Source organism: Pristis pectinata, chromosome 6, assembly GCF_009764475.1.
Source record: "Pristis pectinata isolate sPriPec2 chromosome 6, sPriPec2.1.pri, whole genome shotgun sequence".
NCBI lineage: Eukaryota > Metazoa > Chordata > Chondrichthyes > Rhinopristiformes > Pristidae > Pristis > Pristis pectinata.
This window is the reverse complement of record NC_067410.1, coordinates 21952266-21968923: the sequence shown is the minus strand read 5'-3', so window position 1 is coordinate 21968923 and position 16658 is coordinate 21952266. Positions and strand designations below refer to the sequence as shown.

General features: G+C 38.6%; 1 protein-coding gene across 5 annotated transcripts in view; it reads left to right on the top strand.

The window, feature by feature from the left end:
- Positions 1–16658, top strand: part of phf2 (PHD finger protein 2) — a 106077-nt gene that overhangs the window by 39691 nt on the left and 49728 nt on the right. For all 5 annotated transcript variants that reach the window (XM_052017965.1, XM_052017966.1, XM_052017967.1 and 2 more), the window contains 6 exons: positions 1812–1923; positions 10517–10677; positions 13348–13489; positions 14048–14234; positions 14909–15071; positions 16062–16149. In XM_052017965.1, the coding sequence (XP_051873925.1) occupies positions 1812–1923; positions 10517–10677; positions 13348–13489; positions 14048–14234; positions 14909–15071; positions 16062–16149 (853 nt within the window). The remainder of the gene's footprint in view (positions 1–1811; positions 1924–10516; positions 10678–13347; positions 13490–14047; positions 14235–14908; positions 15072–16061; positions 16150–16658) is intronic.

Genomic DNA, 16658 nt, shown 5'->3' with positions numbered 1-16658 from the left:
TTAAGGGGTCACTGTCTGTCTTGAGTGATAGGCTGCAGAGCTTGGCTTACATTTAAAAAGATGCCTGCCTATGAAGTGTCACAACCAATCAAGTGAATTGTCAGCTTAATGTCAGTGTTTCAAGTCCTATTTGAAATGTAGCCTGGTCGTGAGTGTTTGCTATTTTAAAGTAAAAATGCTAACTTCAATGAACATGTTCAAGTATTTATTTTAATTAGTTTATTATCTCAGAGGAATAACATGAAGTTATGAAGTATTTGCTTGTACTAATATTGCAGCCTGCAATTTCTGGGCTGTTGCCTGTTGCTCATGCATTTAAAAATGATGTGTAAGAATATTCAGACTATCTGTCTTCATCATCAGTTGTTTTGTCTGTCACCACTGCAATAAATTACTCATAACTGGAGCATGCTGTGCATAAGCTTTGCACAGATAACGCCAATAAACAGAAGGTACCCTCGGAGTCTTTAAACTGAAAAGGTTATCGTCACTCTCATGAAAGTTTTAAGTTGAATTTAAGCTGAAGATTTAAATAGAAAAGTCTTGTATTGTGGTCCTACTATTGCTCTGTATTATGCTCTGCCCTTTGTACAATTCCCAGTTATTACACGTTAAAGTATATTTATTATTTTGGGGTTAGCTCAGTACCTAAGTAATCACAAGATCTGATGATAGATAAGCTAGTCAGTGTAACTACTGCTGAGCTTCAAAGTCACACATTCTGCCTTTCTTTCTGCTAATGGGAATCTGAAACCCTTGTATTACATCAGTGTATGTAATATATTGAAACATTGAATTGCCTAATAAAATGAAATGGTCTGTTTCTGTCATCAGACCATATAACAGTTCATGTGCACAAGAAAAGGATGAAACACTGAAATTTGGGTCACTTGCCTTTTCAAATCTTCCAGAATGGAATCAGGATCAGGTTGGGTAGGTATTCTCAATATCAAAGTTATTACAAACTGTGCAGAGATGTAAAGAATCTGTTTCACAGTTGCAAATGAAACCTCAATAGGAGGGAAGTAATAGAGCCTGAGAAGAAGTGAACAATAATTGAATTAGAGCTACCACAAAGTGAAAAAGAGCATCAGATATTCGCCACCATCACATGGTTCCTATGGAGTCTACGTGAGATAAAAAAGATTTAATGCAAGATGATTAATTCTGAAAATAAAAGAACTTCTAATGATTATAATGATATAATGATTGATCTATTCATGGCATGGGCGAGGTAACTGCATCTCATTGGGGAGGCATGCTACAGTGGAAGGTTACTAATTAGTCTTAGCCTTGGCTTACTAATAGCACTCACCTTGGAGCTAGAAAGTCATGAGTTCATGTCCTTGTCCAGAAACTTGATTGTATTACTTTGACTTGAAGTTCAGTGTGGTTCTAAGAGAGTGCTACACTGTTGGGGGTTCTGCCTTTTAGATGAGACTATACACTGAGTTACCTGTCTCCCTGTCAAATGGATATAAATGATTCTGAGGCAACTTTGGAGACACAGAATTCTCATGTATAAGTCAAACAAAGCCTAAAATAGAGATTCTGATAATTTATTTAATTGTTTGTGGGATCTTCATCTGTATTGCATTTCCTACATTACAATAATAACTACCTTGGCTGTAAGTGCTTTGGGATATCCTGAGGGCATGAGAGGCACTTACTGAAAACATTTGTCTGATGTTTCTACCCCATGGGTTCTTTCTCTTCACATTGCATTCCAATTAAAAGGCTGTTAGAATGGCGTAAGTTTTTATTAGCTAATCTGTGTCAAATGCAGCATTTTTGTATTTAATACTTCCTAGTGAAAAAGAAGAGGCAGAAGTATGAGCCCATACATACAGTGGATATTATACGACCAGTGCAGAATGGAAGCCAGGTGTTCATAAAAGAACTTCGAAGTCGAACCTTCCCCAGGTAAGCAGCTTTGCTTGAGACGTTAAGGAACACACAATTAGTTAAAAGCCCTTTTTCTTTTCGCTATAAGTGACCGGTCATTGATTAAACTGGGATATTTGAGTCATTGACGTTTAAGAAGTTAAAATTTCATCAATGGAATTTACTCAGCTGTTCATTTATTGTTATGAATTTGCACTGATGTATATTGACCAAATTGTCATGATTATTGTAGATGCATGAATTTAAATTAATTTAAATAAAACATATATAGTCTGGTTGAAAGAATGAAATTTCCTTTGAAAATTACACCTGTGTGGTACATTAAAATTTATTTTTTAAATTATTGATCTTTTAAAACAATTGAATGTATTAAAGTCCAGGATGCAGAAGGGATAGACCTGAACATGCACCTGAAGATCCTGATGTGTGATTAATAGTTGATGTAGTGTAGGCAGCATCCCAATTCATGTTGCCTTCTCCTTATAATGATTTCTGCATCCAGCTAGTAATAGCCATCAAATTGATTGGCTGTAAGCACTATAACTTCTTAAGCTCTTGTTGAAGCTAGAGGTCATTGCTAAAAGGTAAATGTGTTGAGTAGGGAGATGCCTTGTTACTGGAATAGGTGATGCCAGATATGTAGGAAGTGAATTTTACTTGGGAATGGTGAAGAATTCTGCAGAGTGGGAGAAAGCAAGTTCTGAAGAATTGGGAAGTTGCATTAATTCCTTCTAGACTGAAAGTTGCCCCCTAGAGCTAGCTACAGTCGCATGTAGATAAGATATCTTTATTAGTCACATGTACGTCGAAAAACACAGTGAAATGCATCTTTTTGCATAGAGTGTTCTGGGGGCAGCCAGCAAGTGTCACCACGCTTCTGGCACCAACACAGCATGCCCACAACCTCCGAACCTGTACGTCTTTGGAATGTGGGAGGAAACCGGAGCACCCGGAGGAAACCCATGCAGACATGGGGAGAACATACAAACTCCTTACAGACAGTGGCCGGAATTGAACCCAGGTCGCTGGCGCTGTAAAGCATTACACTAACTGCTACACTACCGTGCCTTCCCACTGAAAGTCAGCTGCCTTCCACTACCCATACTACAGCCATAAGTGTTGCACTGCAGAGGAATATAAGGAAACATAGGCAAATGGATGACCACCGCCAAGGAAACATACACTATAATTACTGTATATGCAATATGTCATAATTTAATTTATGACTTTTGTTTCAAATTGTTTATTTTTGTGGCAGTTTTTATTTTTGCATTGTGGCCAAGTCAGTGCTACAATATTTGGTCACAAAGGCAAGGTAAGGTATGGAGTTGTTGGTGAATGGGGAATTAAGTTTGAGATTATGATTGCATTTGAATTAGTTCTTAAATGGACAGTACACAGAAAAACAAGCCAATTAAATGGTTTCCTCCCTTCCATTTCCTCCTTTTCCATGTGTTTCTATCCCTGACTTATGGTACATATAGAGGATCATTGAGGCCTGGTCCTATTGGAGCTTGAAGGAAAGGATGCTCCCCTGTGGCAGATCTCATTTGAAGTGTAACTTGTAATTCTGCTAATCTCCAGAGCCTTATTCACACTCGAGAGCATTTTTCTTTTATTTCCTTCAAGAAATTAAAGAAAGACTTAAAGAACAGGGATTAAACTGTAAATTCTTCTGCCTGTCAGTTACAGTGGGGAGTATGGCTTTAAGACTGAAGTCATCAGAGCTTGTGAAGACTTGGCTATGTGATCTCCTACAAGTGGTTATAAGGCCAGGGCGGTGCAGGTTTTGTCAGTGAGGATTGATGAATTCCATTGAGGAGTTTGGCATGGAGGCCCAGTGGTGGGGGTTGTGGCCATATCTGCTGTTGTAAGGGTCAGATGAGTTGGCGTGTTATGTCAACTATGCAGGTCAATTAAAATGAAAGTTTGGTATTGCTGGTAATTTCAAGGAAGAAATGGGAAAACTGTTGACACAAAAGAATGCAGATGCTGGAATCTGGAGCAGCAGACAAAAAACTGCAGGAACTTAGTGGAGCAAAGTGGACAGTTGACATTTTGGGTCAAGACCCTTTGTCTCGACTGAAAGATAGAGGAGCATAGCCACTATAAAACGGTGGAGGGAAGGGGTACAGCAAGGCGATAGGTGGGTCCAGGTGAGGAGGGGTGATAGGCAGATGGGGGAGGGGAGAGTGGAAATAGCACCAAAGCTGGGAGGAGAAAAGGGACCTTCCTCTCCTATCAGATTTCCAGCAGCATGAACATTGAATTCTCTAACTTCAGTAAACTGCTCCTGCTCTGTCCCTTTTCTCTCTCTCCTTCTGATCTATCCAGTTCTTCCTACACTTATTCTAGCCCCTGTCACCCTGTTTATTCCCCTCCTCCATCCTCTCCATCTACCCATCACCTACAAACTCCTCCCACTGGTTCCCCTCCCCCACTATTCCCATCTGCCCTCCCCACCTCCATCCCTTGATTCCATACTCCACTTTCTTCTCCTATCAGATTCCGTTATCTTCAGCCCTTTGTCATTTGCACCTGTCACCTCCCAGCTTCTGGTGCTATTTCCACTCTTCCCTCCCCATCTGTCTGTCACCCTTCCTGACCTGGATCCACCTATCACCTGCTAGCTCTTGCTCCACCCCTTCCCTCCACCTTTTTATACTGGCTTTCTTTCAGTCCAGATGAAGGACCTTAACCCAAAATGTCAACTGTCCATTTTGCTCTGCAGATGCTGCCTGACCTGCTGAGTTCCTCCAGCTTTCTGTGTGTTGATGGGAAAATTGTTGACAGATGAATAAATTCACCACCATGTTTAAACTTCACATTTCCCACATTTTCTTACAAACAGTTTTACTCTTGTTTATTTTGTTGTGGTTCAAATGGAGTTGTCAGGAGACAACAGCAGAAGATATTTCTGCAGGACAGCCTTGCCCTCTGAGGTGCAGCAAATTGTGCCAAGTCTACACATTTAATAGTTTAGCAAATTTATTCAGTCTGGTGTTAACAAACATTGATCTTGAAAGGTTCAAATTTCCATATCTGTTAGCACTTTTCAACAAAGTGCATATATACTGTTCAGAAGAGTGGAATCTACTCAATGTAATAAACCTTTGTTTTTAAACAGAATGCCATTTTGAAGGTTGAAAGAAGTTATTGATCATTTCTTCCACTTTGAAGTTAAATGCACAACAAAAAAATTCACTGAGCCCAAAAAACAGGAACCCGCTTGATTCAAGAATGTAGTATCTCCAACCGAACTGAGAACTTTGCTATTGAGGATTATTTTCTGATCTGCAGGACAGGCTGACTTTGTATTGCTATCTCCTCCTTATAAAATACATACTATTTCTACAATATCGAAATTCAAAGAAAGTTGCATTGAAAACACGTGTAGGACACAGAAAAGTACATAGTTAGGTCGTTATGTCTTACAGAAGGTAAAAATGCTCTCTAAAGTGAAAAGGCAAGTCCATTTCAGAAGAACAGATAGCTTCCCATGTGCTTGTGCAGGTACAGGTGACCAAAGTGTTATTGGGAGGGGTGGGGGGTTGCACTCCTAGAAAACAGTCCATATTGTGATTTTCCATAATGCGAAGCTGTGTCATCTGCACATGCATCAAGAAATGCAGGTTTGGAAAAAATATTTTTTAGTTTATTTATTTACTTCTTTTCACATAAGTTTTATGAGAGTGAATTGTTATTCTGTATGCCAGATTTTTTAGCAGTGATTTGTGAATTCCTTAAGGGTGAGTTTCTGTTACCTGAATTGCCGTAACTTGGGGTCGCTTGTAAAGTAATTTAGTGCCTGGTTCGAGTTAGTTTCTGCTTGGTGTTGATCCTCCGGGTAATGTTGCTGATTATTAAGGAGAAATGTTTGGACAACCTTTTAATGGAGATGACCAGGGACATGTGTGAGCTGATGGAAGGTTATATCCAAATGTTGACAAGGTATGCTGGATACTGCTGCAGACTACCTTTATGTCTGAGCCATGATTCAGAGGACTGCAGTCCTCAACAAAACCACAAGGTCTGGTAAACTCTGAGCGTACGTTCAGAGAGGGCATCTAATAGTCAATTCCCGCCTTGTTCTTCCTATTTCTCAAGCAACTGCTGCTGAGGTGGCAATGGGCAAACACTACTTGTACATTTCGGAGGTTCCAGATGAAGTGAGGCTGTGAGCAGATCTGGGCTTGGATGGGCCAGTTTTGGACTGAATTAACTCACCACTCAGTGTCTGACTGGGTCAAGTGGCAATGGTAGGAGTATGAATGCTGTAATTTTGAAAGAGGAGCATAGATTCAAGCTTAGACACTTCCTCCTCTGGAGCAGGCCATTGGTAATCCTATTAATCTATGATTGGAGAACAGAGTGTCAGAGAGCTATAACATTTTTAAAGCCTCTTTGAACATAAGAATCCAGAGCCAGCATGACACCTGGCATGGTCGGAAGCAGAGGTCCCATAGCAGAAGTCAGATCTTCCACTGTGCAACCTATATGTTTTGTGGCTTCTGCTTGTGCCGCAATGGAAGCTGAGATCTCATGCCTCGTAATTCTGTGAGTGATAAGGAGCTTTGGCTGTCTAGATCTTGTGACACCAAAGGTTGTGGAATGTGAGAGAGCTGAGCATATCGGCAGCTTCCATGATCAGTGCTGTGCTTCCAACCACAGTTTCAATGGTGGCTGATCCCATGAACATCAATGTTTTACCTCTATGGGCACAGTGGTGGTCACCGCAAATCTCCTGTTAGCAATTGTAAGTTGTATGCCATCTTTTCTGTGAAAGGGTCATAGAATCATACAGCATGGAAACAGGACCTTTGGCCCAACTCGTCCATGCCAACTGTGTTGTCCAGTGAGCTAGTACTATTTGCCTGTGTTTGGCCCATAGCTCTCTAAACCTCTCCTATCCGTGTACTTCTCTAGATGGCTTTTAAATGTTGCTAATGTGCCTGCCTCAACCGCTATTTCTGGCAGCTCATTCCAAATACACACCTCCCTTTGTGTGAAGAAGCTGCCCCTGATGTCCCTTTTAATTCTCTCACCTCTGATCTTAAACCTATGTCCTCTTGTTTTTGGCACCCTCTCCCTGGGAAGAAGACAATGTGCTTTCACCTTGTCTATGCCCCCCATGATCTTATATACCTCTATCAGGTCACCCTTCGATCTCCTACGTTCCATGAAATAAAGTCCTAGTCTACACAACCTCTCCTTGTAACTCAGGCCCCCAAGTCCAGGCAACATCCTGGTAAATCTTTTCTGCAGAGAGGAAAGAGAAGAAGTGTGCTAGTAAGTGTTTCCTTGCATTTGTGCGATGTTATGCCTTCCATGGTTGACTATCTCAGACTGTGTGTAAGTTGCAAAATATCTGAGAGACTGTTGGGAGAGCGGTGAGTGTATGTATGTGTGTAGTGAGACATATGAATGCCAGGTGGGAATGCTGATTGATATGGTTTTTGTGATGGTGATATGGAGTGGGTAGTGTACATGTGTGATGGCAGAGTTCATGAAAAATAGGAGCTTGGAAACTGAACTAGCGAAAAAAGACAATGGTTCCTGTTTTGTACACATCATTCCCCATCATATTTCATCACTTAGAGTAGTGTGTCCAGTTCTGGTAGCCTCATTATAGGAAGGATGTGGAAGCTTTTGGAAAGGGTGCAGAGGAGACTTACCAGGATGCTGCCTGGTTTAGAGAGTATGCATTATAAGGAGAGACTAAGGGAGCTTGGGTTTTACTCTTTGGAGAGAAGGAGGATAAGAGGAGACATGATGGAAGTGTACAAAATATTAAGAGGAATAGATAGAGTGGACAGCCAGCACCTCTTTCCCAGGGCACCAATGCTCAATACAAGAGGGCATGGCTTTAAAGTAATGGGTGGAAAGTTCAAGAGGGATATCAGAGAAAGGTTCTTTTTTACCCAGAGAGTGGTTGGGGCCAGGAATGCACTGCCGGGGCAGTGGTGGAGGCAGGTACAGTGGTCAAATTCAAGAGATTACTAGATAAGCATATGGAGGAATTTAAAATAGAGAGATATGTGGGAGGAAGGGGTTAGATAGTCTTAGGCGAGGTTTAAAGGTCGGCACAACATTGTGGGCCGAAGGGCCTGTATTGTGCTGTACTGTTCTATAATGTATGTCATGAACATTAATTACTTACCAATTACTAGTTTAAAAGATCACAACTCTCAGTATAAATAGGTGCAAATTACCCTGTCATTAGTGAAACATGCATGATTTAAAGGATCCTTGGTGGAGTATTGCTTTTATATTTTATATACAGTATGTTCCCCTGTCATTGTAATGTATTATAAATCTTATTGTAATCAGCCCTGAGCTTTGATTGAAATATCAGAGCACCGTTACCTCCAGTTCACACGTGCTTCAGTCTGTGGTCCTGATGCTACCTCGACCTGCAGTGGTCCAGGACCAGCCATGGTGTGATTGGTCGGCTCCATGTGTCCCGGAGCGTCTCCATCTGGCTGCCGTGCAGAGAGCACTGACTCTCTTCCCATGAGTAAGCGTGAACAATGCAGCAGCTGCCTGCTTAATTGCACAGGTTGGTTTTAACACTGAAAGGGAGGAAACCACTCAATTGCAGTTTTTTTTAGTGACACCTGATTTGGTGTTAGGGCAAAATGCAGTGCCTGTTCAGTGAGCCCTATCCAATTTCCAAGCACAGCTTTAGGTATCTGTGTGTTGATGTTGCCAGTTCACACATGCGGTCCCAATTGCTATCGCTTAGGATGTGATCAGCCTGCTTCATTTGTTGGGGGTGGAATGGGGGTCTCCCAATCTCCCTTGTCCCTCTCCGTTTTCCATAACTTCCTGCCCTCTGCCATCAATTCTGCGCTCCCACTACCACCCTTACACAAGTGGTTCTCCCTCATCTATCCTCCTGTGAGCCAATGTGCAAGCGATGCAGTAGCTGAATGTGTAATCGCCTAAGTCAGGTTTTAACACTTCTTAAGAAACTGTGGTATTGATTTCTTAAAGCAAGGATGTCTCAATTTCACATTTATTTCAGAGAGTTGTGATTTGGCACTAGCAGTAAGTAAAAAAAAATTCATAAATTGTTTCAGGAGGAATTCAATTTGTAGGCAAGGATTTGTTACTATGAGAACTAACCTGGACAGTACACTTGAGATAGCTGATATTGGCCTCCTTGTAACGCCCTTCCCCTGTTCTTCATTTCTGCTGTGTGAGGATTCTTGGACTCCGGAACACACAGGCCTTCTCCACCTCTTCAGCTATTATCTTCATTTCCATTTCTTGCTTGACGCTGGCAATGAATGCTCCCCAAATTGGAGTGTAACTTCCAGCAATGCTTATAGGTAATGAACATTTCCCTTTCAAAGGTAGTTACATTCAACTAGTTCCAGAGATTCATTGATATGTTGCATATAAATATACATGTTCCAGTCATTGCATGAGATATGCCCAACACTTTCAAGTGTGAATAAATTGATACAAGTCTATTTTGCATTAGTGTTTTGGAAATGTTTCCCATTGTAATTATTGTCTTGACCTAAGAATATTGATGGCCTTTGGATTTCACTGAAATGGTCACAATATCTGTTGCCTTTTTGTGATGAAGCAAGTTTAATAGTTTTATAATGTCAATGGCCTTTTTCTTTTCAGTTCATGCTCCGGGGAGAAGATAGTGACTCCATTTCAGAATTGTGTGGATGATTAATCATTTTAGTATATTATATATTAGCCTATTTTATTAAGGAATGATGCATTATATAATTAATTCTCAGTCTTCTGATGAGAATCAATTGCGTAATGCATCATTCCACGATAAGATATACTATTATATGACCTAAAACTGTTTACAATCTCTCTTTTCACAGATGCTGCCTTACCTGCTGAGCATCTCCTGCATTTTCTGGTTTTTTTTATTTCAGATTTCTAGCATCCACAGTTTTTTAATCTTCATAATTAATTCTCCTTTGTTTGGCTAAAAAGGAATTCTTTGACGTTTTGATGTAAACCATTATTGTGCCATTCCTCTTCACAATTCCTCCTCAACTTTGAATACCACTGTGCACTATTGTACACATAGCAAAAGCTTGATTGAAGTAAAATAAAATTATGTAGTCAAAGTTCTTAATCTTCTGATTGATGCTCTGTTTGGTCATGCATTCGTTCTCACTCAATCATCTCAATCCCATTGCTCTTTTAATTATTAAGAATCTTTATGTAGTGACAATTCCAAAGCTGAATTGGGAACAATACCATTTTTTGGGCAGTGTGCCATCACTTGATGAGAACACGGCACTGGTTAAAGCTTGTGTAAAATGCTCCCATTTACTTTCCCTAACCTGTCCATAGTCCTATGAACATGTGCAATGAAGATTTGATTCAAAATGATGAGGAGTAATGGTGAGTAAAATGTGATTTTTTTTTTCAGTGATTTTTTTTATATGCACCTTAACCACAAAAAATCAGTGCGAAAATATGATGAACAACTTTATTGGAAGCATTTTAACCTATCAAACTTGCACCTAGTATGTGTATAAAACTAAGTTATCTAATTAAGACAACATTATTAAATGTTATTATTGTTGAAATTATTGCAGTGATGTAAATGTACATTTTTTTATAGTGCAGAGGAAGTTATTCAGAGGCTGACTGGAACTCAGCTATCTTTGGGATATCTGGAAGAAAATGGATTTACAGGGCCTATCTTGGTTGCAAAGAAGGATGGTTTGGGTTTAAGTTTACCACCACTTACATTTTCTGTTAGTGACCTTGAAAATTATGTTGGTAAGTAAATAAGTAAAGAGTTGACTTTTACAAAGATAGAAAGAAATGAGAACAGTCATTTTTTTCCATTATTTCCATGATGCATTTGAATTTCATTTATTTTCCAATATTTATTTGTTATCATATTTTCTATAAAACATATCTTAATCTGAAATCTATCAGTATTATTAAAAGGTATGCAGCTGGTTAAGTTGATACGTATGTATTGTATATTTTTGTAGAAGGTACCCATCAATGAGGACTGAAGGTACTCATCAATGTTTTGCACAATATCTTTACCAGTAAAAAAAGTTATATGAATTTCATTTAGTCTATGCATAATAATATTAAACAGGTATCTCAGTTTGTAATTCCAGGTTTATTATGCATTTCAATAAATAACATGAGGAACCAAGCGTAAACATGGGATACCAGCCTGAGGCCATAAAGTAATTAGGAGCATATGATTCAATCAATAAAAGTACAGTCATTATTTATTATCTTTTTTTTCTAATTGACCAAGCTTTAGCTGAAATGTTGCTTTCACTTTTTAGAGAGTGGATGGCACTGGAGTCCAGGATGTGGATCAGTTGTGTTGTATCATGCCAGCCAGCAGTTTTGTGGGTTTGGAGAAGCCTGCCTTCCTGGGTGGATCAGGGAAGTTGACATGCAGAAACAATGGGCTAGGCCATCCTCACTGAGGATGAGAGTCGATTGGATACTCAGATTAGTAGATGTTTGGAAGGTGGGGTTATTGGGTGGAGGGCAGGGCTAGTGGACTCTGAGGCTTTGGTTAATTTCTTACTTACCTGCAGAGCTCCATGTCAGTGCTACAGGATTAAGACATTGTTAACCTGGGAATGCCATAAAATGGACGTTCCTGGGACAATCTGGTCCAAGTTCTTCTGTGGCACTGCATGGGAAATGAAGTGATTGTTTGCTTTCCCAATGGAATTGCCGGTCAAACTTAACAATTGATGCAATTTGACCTGAAAAAGGTTATAAATGCAACATACTTCTGATTAAATTAATTATCAATCACTGCACTAAGAAAATCAGCACTGTACAATTGATTTTCTAGGCAAGAATGTCCATGATTGAAACTGGAACTAGGGTTGCAGGGGAGAGAGGCTTGATGGTTTGGCTCTAAGTTAAGTTTGGGTATGGGAAAGTGGCTTGAGATCAGGGCCTGGTTATTGGATGGGGGTAGAAATCAGGGTCCGATCAGAGAAGAGGGTCAATGGCTGGAAATGGATGTCTTGGTGGCGGGGTGCAAGATTGGAGCCTGGGTTCAGAGATCAGGGTTGAGAGGAGCTGGTCAGAACAAGGGTGAAGGCTTGAAGAGAACAAATAAGTTAAAAATTAAAGGAGACCTCTCTGAGATGGGTTAGGTCAACCATTGTGCTAAGACCTGCTCCCTTTAAGTAGTGCTGCTGCAGGTCAAACAGTTCTGAGTGCATAGTTCTAAGAAAGCATTGTTCTACAAGTGGGCAATGTGATCCAATTTTCCCAGGCAGTGTTCCAAATTGCATCATTGGTGCAAGGATGATTTATGGCCTGAAGTGCCTGGCTGAATTTCCACAATATTGTGATTCAACCTGGAAATTATTGCAATTGTGTTCCACTTTGGATAAAACTGGTTTGGAAAGAAGCAGTATTGGAGAATTGAATATCCAGGATACTCTGTTTACATATACCCTGTACAGTTGTAAGAATACTCTATTTTTAACTTCTAGCCCAGAGAAATAAGGGCCAATATGCCATTTGGTTTCTTAATTACTTACTATCATTTTGTGTTTCATGCACAAAAATACCTAGATTCCTTTGAACTCCAGTCACTGGCAGTCTCTCTCCATTTAGATAATGGTCTGTCTTTTGGCTCTACCTACCAGTGTATGAGCTCACACTTTCCAACGTTAAACTTTATTTGCCAGGTTTGTGTCCACTCTCTCAAACTATCTATATCTGGTTGCAGAGTTCAAATATCCTCACTGAAGCAAGCCCTCCAACCTGTTTTCACGTCATCAACAAACTTTGATACCTTACACACTGCTCCCTCCTCTAGGTCACTAACATAGGTAGTTAATAATTGAGGGCAAAGGACTAATCTTTGGGGTACTCCATTAGTTTCTAATTCACAAAAATGAATTACTTAAAACAGCTGCATAGGAGAGACTGGTCGGTATGACTTGCTTTGAAGGGAAAAGGTGCAGTGTGTCTGGGCTATTGTGTATTGCTAACATATACTGGTCAGGTTCAGTCCTTGTCTTGTATTACTATTTTATATAATGTCCAAAGAGATCAATTAATCTCCCCTCAGAATTTTTCTCATCGTTATTGGATTAAAGGTATTCCCTTTCCTGTATTTACATCTGCTTTTTGGACTGGTGTTGAAATTATGACATAATTACTATTTTGTTTGTTGTTTTTAATTCCCTTAATCACAAAAGGTATATGCTGGCACAGAGCTTTTTGTGTATTTTATAGAAAAATTTTGATCAGTTAAAAGTATAAAATCAATTGAATCAAAAATTATTGATTTGAAAGAATTTCCATTATGTTAGTTAATGCTTTGTGTAACTTCAGTTTTAACCCCTTGGAGATTAGTCTGTTGAGGTTTTAATGTCTTCATCCTAAATTATAGTTTTCAGTCCTTAGACAGGTTAACTGTATTCTGGCTTTATTTTCTAGGCCCAGACAGAGTCATTGATGTTGTAGATGTCACCAAACAGAAGACCTGCAAGTTGACCATAAAGGAGTTTGTCGAATACTACTATAGTGCAAACCGGAAGAGAGTTCTTAATGTGATTAATTTTGAATTTTCAGATACCAAGTATGTTTGTTAAACTTAATATTTCTTTATAATTTCTCAGTTTTGGCTCTAATATGTTAAATCTTTAACAAAAATGGCTAAAAATTACAAAGGAACAAAGATACTGTATACTGCTGCTCAAATATTATTTTGAATGACTACCATCGAAGCATCATTGCCTTGAAACTTATCCCTGATTTTTAGTGTTAAAGACATGGTCATATCATTGCATTGAACTCTGTCCTCAAAATGAATTTCACAGACACAAGGGAACATGATACTGCTGCAATAACTTATTTAATAATTGCTTTGAATAAATGCTTAACATTTAAGCTCTTCTGGAAAAGAGATTACAATGTGCCAGTAGTTATGGGTTTGAATCAGATTTCATATTCACTTTTTTTTCCAGAGAATCTAATGTATGGTGACATTTCACTCAAACTAAAAAATAAAAGTAGACCAAAGGATTACCCAGTTAGTGACAGTGGGAAATGAAATGGCAAAGTAAAAGTTTTCTCAGTTAGACATTCATAAATATCATTTTACAGAAACAAGAATTGCATTTTATTTTGTTTGCAGAATGTCAAGTTTGGTTGAAGCTCCTGAAGTTGTCAAGAAATTATCCTGGGTCGATAATTTGTGGCAAGATGACTCACTTTTTGACAAGCCAAAAGTTACAAAGTATTGCCAGATAGGTGTAAAGGACAGCTATACAGACTTCCACATAGGCTCAGGAGGATCATCAGTTTGGTATCATCTCCTGCGGGTAAGCTGTCTTGAATTATTGAACATGAACAATAACTAACATTTATATTGCAGCTGATAAGTTGAACAGCTGAAAAGCTTTATAATAAAGCGCATCCATGTGATACATAACATTAGGGGAAGAGAATAAAAATTTCACCCTGTGATTCACTGATGGAGTAATTCTTGAACTCAGAGTATCGTAGAGTCATAAAGCACAGAAATGGTTTCTTCAGCCCATAATGGGTGTGCTGTCTGTCAAGCAGAGGAAGCAGTAGATAAGAATTTTTTTTCCCTGGAGTATGCCTACTTGTATAGTTCTTTCATGATTTTCAATAATTGATTATAGAAAAGCTCAAAGAAAGACTGGGAACCACTCATGCACTTATTCATGTTTCTTTTTTGGAAATGAAATAATTTACGATAAAAGATCAGTTTCCGTTCAAAAATATCTGAAGGCTAAAAATGTGTTTTCTACTCCATTCTAAACATGTTATGCACAACTGTTAGGAGCTGCAGTCTGATTGGGTACTCTCAGTAGCATTTGCTTGGAAACTGTTATTGAATGTTCTGCTGTCTCAGGTCTTTGCTTTTTAAATCTTTCCACTTATTTTCCCTCTTTTAGTACATTTTAGTTTATTTGAAACATTGAGAATATTTTGTAGTATTAACTGTGACATATCTTTTCCTCTCCAGGGAGAGAAAATTTTTTATTTGATTAAGTCAACTTCTGCAAACCTTGCTTTATATGAAAGGTGGAGTTCATCATCCAATCAGAGTGAAATGTTTTTTGCTGATCAAGTAGACAAGTGCTACAAATGTACCCTGAAACAAGGACAGAGTCTATTCATCCCATCAGGTATAATGTTCCGCCACTCAAATTTCATTTTTAAAAGGGGCATTTTTAAACAGGTGCTTGAGAAGAATCAGAATGATTATGTGTCATGTTAAACACAATTGCTTCTTATGTAAGAGTTCTAATGTTATTCATTACTTATGCATTTGTATAATTTATTTTGTAAATGTGTTAAGATGTTTATACCTTTCCATGAAGCGTAACCTTTGAAAGAATATTACTATTTATTCGATATGAATGATGTAACGTTATTATTATATGATAAGTGGATAATATAATAATATTTGGATAGTGGATTTGAGCTTGACGTATGTTAGATTAATTAAAAGAACTTGGACGAATACTGGTGAGTTATAATCTCTGCAGTTAAAAATACATGTTGCTGGTCCAGCTACAGTGAAATATTTATATACATTTCTACAGATAAATATTTGCGTGATTTTAAAAGTTAGCATTATGTAATACTGGGTGTGCTTGAATAAAAATGTGCATTTCAAAAGTTAAATACAGTGTATCAACAGGAATGAGGGGACAGCAGGGAAACAACAGGAGTTCATTACTTCATTTGTAAATTGTAATTAAAAATTAGCCGCAAGCATGTGGTTGTACTTATTAAACTACTGCAAGGGAGAAATTTAATTTTGGTGTTTAATGCCAAATGTATTCAATAGAACTGAGTGTTGGGATGTGAACACTGATGATACTTAATGCACTCACATATGTTTAGCACGTCACCAAAGGCACATTTCTCTTCTCCGTAAATTAGAACCTCATAGCTGGTGGTTGTCCAATTTATCCTACAGTTACAGATATCATAGATTTGGAGTGCATGCTGCAGATGTTTTGCCTATTTGCAAAGAGGGCCATGTTTTCAATTTTGTGAAAGAACTGAATTGTACAGAATTCCAGTTGTCTTGATACCCAGAGCAACACAAAACCTGCACATTTGTGCTTCCAGTTAGATGCTAACAAATTTGCATTATTTTTTAATAGGCTGGATTTATGCAACATTAACTCCCGTGGACTGCTTGGCTTTTGGAGGACACTTCTTGCACAGCCTAAACATTGAAATGCAGTTAAGGTATGATGTTCTTTAATATAATGGTGGTAAAAACACTGTTCCTTTGCGTTCTGGGGAAGAACTCTGGATATCTATTTTTGATTAATCAAGAACAGAATTTATCCAAATGTGACTATATTCCTAGAAAAAAACAAACCAACAAATTCTAACATAAGATAAATATATATATATTCAAGAAAAGGAACATAGATTTTTGCACAGCAAGGGAAAAACAGGATATGCAAATGAGGCTGTAAAGTGGACAAGGCACAGAATCGACCATTTTCTATTCAAGGGTAGATCAACTTTGAGGGGCCATATATGACTGCTTTTATTTCTTATCTTCAACACTGAATAATAAGGGTTGAGATCTTGCTGCTGAATCCCAGTGGGCCTATGCAGAGCTGTTGTCATTTACCTGTTTAGCTGGAAGCAAGTCTTGGATTTCCATGCATGCTTTGTCAAATGTGGAAGTTCTGCCCGTCATCCCTCGCCCCTTCTCAATCCACCTAACACTTACTGATTCATCA